General features: G+C 41.3%; 1 protein-coding gene across 1 annotated transcript; it reads right to left on the bottom strand.

Annotated features, from left to right (window-relative positions):
* Positions 1 to 781: 781 nt before the first annotated feature.
* LOC131035864 (aspartyl protease AED3-like) lies at positions 782 to 2,777 on the bottom strand. The gene has a single exon (XM_057967614.2). It carries the CDS (start codon positions 2,396 to 2,398, stop codon positions 950 to 952), a length of 1,449 nt encoding a protein of 482 aa, XP_057823597.1. The 5' UTR covers positions 2,399 to 2,777; the 3' UTR covers positions 782 to 949.
* Positions 2,778 to 3,707: the final 930 nt, after the last annotated feature.

The following is a 3,707-nucleotide window of genomic DNA, read 5'->3' as shown; positions in this document are numbered from 1 at the left end:
CTTTGGGGCAATGTTATCAATGGTAATTTGGTTTTTTCTAGTTGTTTTATGAGAGGCCAAATGATGACATTTGAAAAAAACATATGCTCTCGTGTCTATGAAGTAGTTAGTATTTGAATCTTTTGGTTTGTTGTTACGTTGCGTCATCAAGTTTTTATTGGCCTTTTGGCCTTCCAACTAGTACAAGAAAAGGCATTCAGTCATGGTAATTCGTGGGGTGGAATAAATAATTCTGGCTACCATTTTCCAATCAAATTAGCTCATACTGTAATCCATATTTTGCAGTACCATTGTCCACAAATACTGTCTGATGATGCTTAGAATCCTAGAAAGAATTAATAAATACAATGTGAAACATGTGGGCAAATGTTACTTGCAAAATGGATTGGTAAAACGTAGAATTGAGTAAATTGAAATTATTTGATATTTGTTGCCGTTCTCTTTTGATTTGGAGCGATTCTGAAATCAATCAACGCAAGTCTCTTTCCTTATCCCTTGATATACATGTGTGTTTAGCCCCTTGTTCTGATTCACAACTTTTTTCCAACGGGATGTCATAAGTTCAGTCTAAGTACAGGCCAAATAGCAAAGTCTAGAGCCCTAATGGAGTCGTAATGACAAGGTAAAACGATTATCATATTGATTTTATCAACATACGAAAGTCGCCAAGCAAGTAATAAGCATAAACTAAACATTTAGTTTATTCAGTCACTAGTCATCTAGAAAATAATATTCTTCATATGGTCAAACGAAAGCTTGCATATATTTAATAAAAGTAATAGTCGTTGAGAAAACCATATTCTTCATATGATCAAACAGTAGCCTATATATGTACATATTTATATATATATTAGTCATGGTCATTCAGAGAACCATATTCTTCAAGTAGTCAAACTAGAGCTTATATAGGTAGGGCTGTTTAGAAGCTTGCAGAGGAATATGTAATCATCTAACAACCTTTGCAGCTTTGAGGAGCGATTCCAAGCCGAGAGGCAGGAATGTCATACACCACTTGGAAGTCGCGCTGCTGGAAACTCCCCAATATAGATACTCCCGAATCCGAGAGGCTCTTAGGAGGTGGAGCCAAAGCCAAGCATACCACCGACCCCTGCACATTCGTGCTAATTAAATAATTAGTGGGCGGCAGAGGCACGTCCACATCTTTATCAAAATGCAACGTGATCTCAGGCACATCCACATCCCTCGAGGGAAAATTGAAGCACGCGTCGAAGATCGAGTAGGGAGCAGCTCGACTGAGATTAGAGAGTTGACGAACGAAAGAGTCCCTCACAGAACCGTAAGCGGGTTCTGCCAGCCGAGTAATAGTTGTTCCCGAGTCTATAATTGTCCCTTTCCCGCTTGACTGCTCCATCGCCGCTACAGCCACGCGGTCTTCTCCAACCGAGACTCCGTTTAACGCCACGTAGTAGAACGAAGGTTTGGCAGAGTTGGTCAAGAGGGACGTAAACTGCAGTCCGGAGGATGAAAGCGTGGATTTACCTAGTGAAAGGCAACCCGTGGCCGTGGAAGACGGGATGCAATAAGAGAAGGTTTTTTGGAGCAGATTGGCCGTCTGCGAAACAAACGAGATCGACTCCCTGCCAAACCCGACCAAACCGGGCGTGGAAGTGATAAGACCTGTCCGATCTGTAGCGCAGCCGAAAACAAAGGCCGGCATGGACTGCGAAGCCACGGCAAGGGATTCCGTGGAGAGCAGCTGGGTTACCTCTGATCCATCGCCGTAGGTCTGTTTAATGCTGCACTTGTAATTCCCGCAGGTTGGAGTGCTGCCCAGTGCCTGGCACGTCTCCGAAGAGCAGCTCAGGTATTTGTAGGTGGATGACTTGGAGGCGTCGAACACGTCACCTGCGCAATCGGTGCAGGTTGCGCAGGGGATCCAGGTGATGTCACTGCCTGTGTCGACCAACGTGTAAAAGCTCTGCTGGGGCGTGCCGAAGCCCAGATTGATTATGTAGTCTCCGTTTTTTATAGCCAACGGAAGGACGGCGTCTTCTTGTGTGGTGAAACTCGTTGCTGCTCGCGTTATTGCGCGGTAGCGCTGCTCGTCGCCATTTATTGACTCCAACACGGTGTAGAGCCACGTTGATTTTTCGTTGCGGAAAGGGGAGCACTTGGCTTGGACATGCATGAGAGGAATGCTTGTGCTCGATTTCCTTGGCTTAGCCACAGAGCAGTCCTCCTCATCCTCCTCCTGTGTGTCCTCGCCACTGAATTGTAAGGGACTTACTCTTACAAGCTTGCTGCTCTGTGCTACCCCACAGCCCAGTAGCAGAAAAATAAAAACATGAAGCATGGCCATTTTTAAGAGAAGCTGTGCAGATGAATGATAGTTTGTGCGAGGGAAACAAATGAATAATGTAAGCTTTGAGTCGGTCATCTCGGTCTTACACGCAACTAGTAGATTATCAAGCCATGCTTTTTTTATGAAAAGACCATACTTCAATTATAAATGTAAAACATAAATAAATATTTAACTAGCAATTGCACCTTGGTGTGCAATGGGCATGCCGAAGATGTGTGGAAGGTAAATTAGGGAAAAAACAATGGTCTATTTTTAGCATCAATTTGTGCAATACATGAAGTCAATTGAAAAATGGTGTTGTTTGTGCAACAAAGGTTACAATGGATAAGAGATAGCTTCATGTGAATTATGCATCCACTTACAAAGATCTGCACAACTGAAAGAAAACCTTTGAAAGAATAACATAATCAAGATCTATTACCAATAGGCTCATGTTATGTTTTCAATATAGAGAGTGGGAGGGAGAGAGATACATAGGGACAAAATGAGGGAGAGATAGAGGAGGGAAGAGTGAGAGAGAAAGGGGGTAAGGAGATAGAGATAGAGATAGACATGGACATGGAGAAGAAGAAGAGGGTTATAGAGAGAGAGAGAGAGGCGGGGGGGGGGGGGGGGGGGGGGGTGAGTGCATATAGAAAGACAAAGAGATATAGATATAAAGGTCTAGGAAGAGGGAGATCTAGATGGAAGGATTGAGAGAAATATGTCGAGAAATAAAGGGGGGTAGAGGAAGATAGAGGTAGATATATCTATGAAGAGAAATAGAAATAGAGGTATATGGGAAGATAACAGAAAGAAGACATGAAGGTAGAGAAATAGATAGGGGGATAGGGAGGGAGCAAGGGAAGGAGATATGGGTTGAGGAGGGTGGCTAGCGTCCAAGGTGGACTAAAGGATGGAATGGATCTAATTATATTTCAATAATCTCACAATACAAGGGTGAACGCCCTTGAGATTGCAATTTGCAAGCATTTCCAATAAATTCCTAATGTGGTTCACTATAAGGAATATGCCTTGAACCAAATATTAATGATATTATGGTGTATTGAAATGGATTTGAATGATGTTTATATGGATTTATATGCTATCATGGATTATTAATACTATGATTTTTAATGTCAATTTCTAGTGATTAATATTGTTTGTAGGACCTAAAGAAAGATTATCCTATGAAGAACATTACAATTGATAATTTTATTATAAAGTTATATTTATAAATATAATGCATTTCTCATCTTAATTTAGAATTAGTTTCAAGACTAAATTCAATTGAATCCCAAAAATGGACATTATAGAGTTCATATTTGCATAGATTATTGGTGTGATATCAATTTTGTATATTACCAGCACACGTTAAATAGATACTAGATATCTCAAGAATGGT

This window comes from Cryptomeria japonica, chromosome 8 (genome assembly GCF_030272615.1).
Source record: "Cryptomeria japonica chromosome 8, Sugi_1.0, whole genome shotgun sequence".
NCBI classification, from domain to species: Eukaryota; Viridiplantae; Streptophyta; class Pinopsida; order Cupressales; family Cupressaceae; genus Cryptomeria; species Cryptomeria japonica.
Note: the sequence above shows the minus strand (reverse complement) of the source record. Positions and strands in the feature narration are given on the sequence as shown.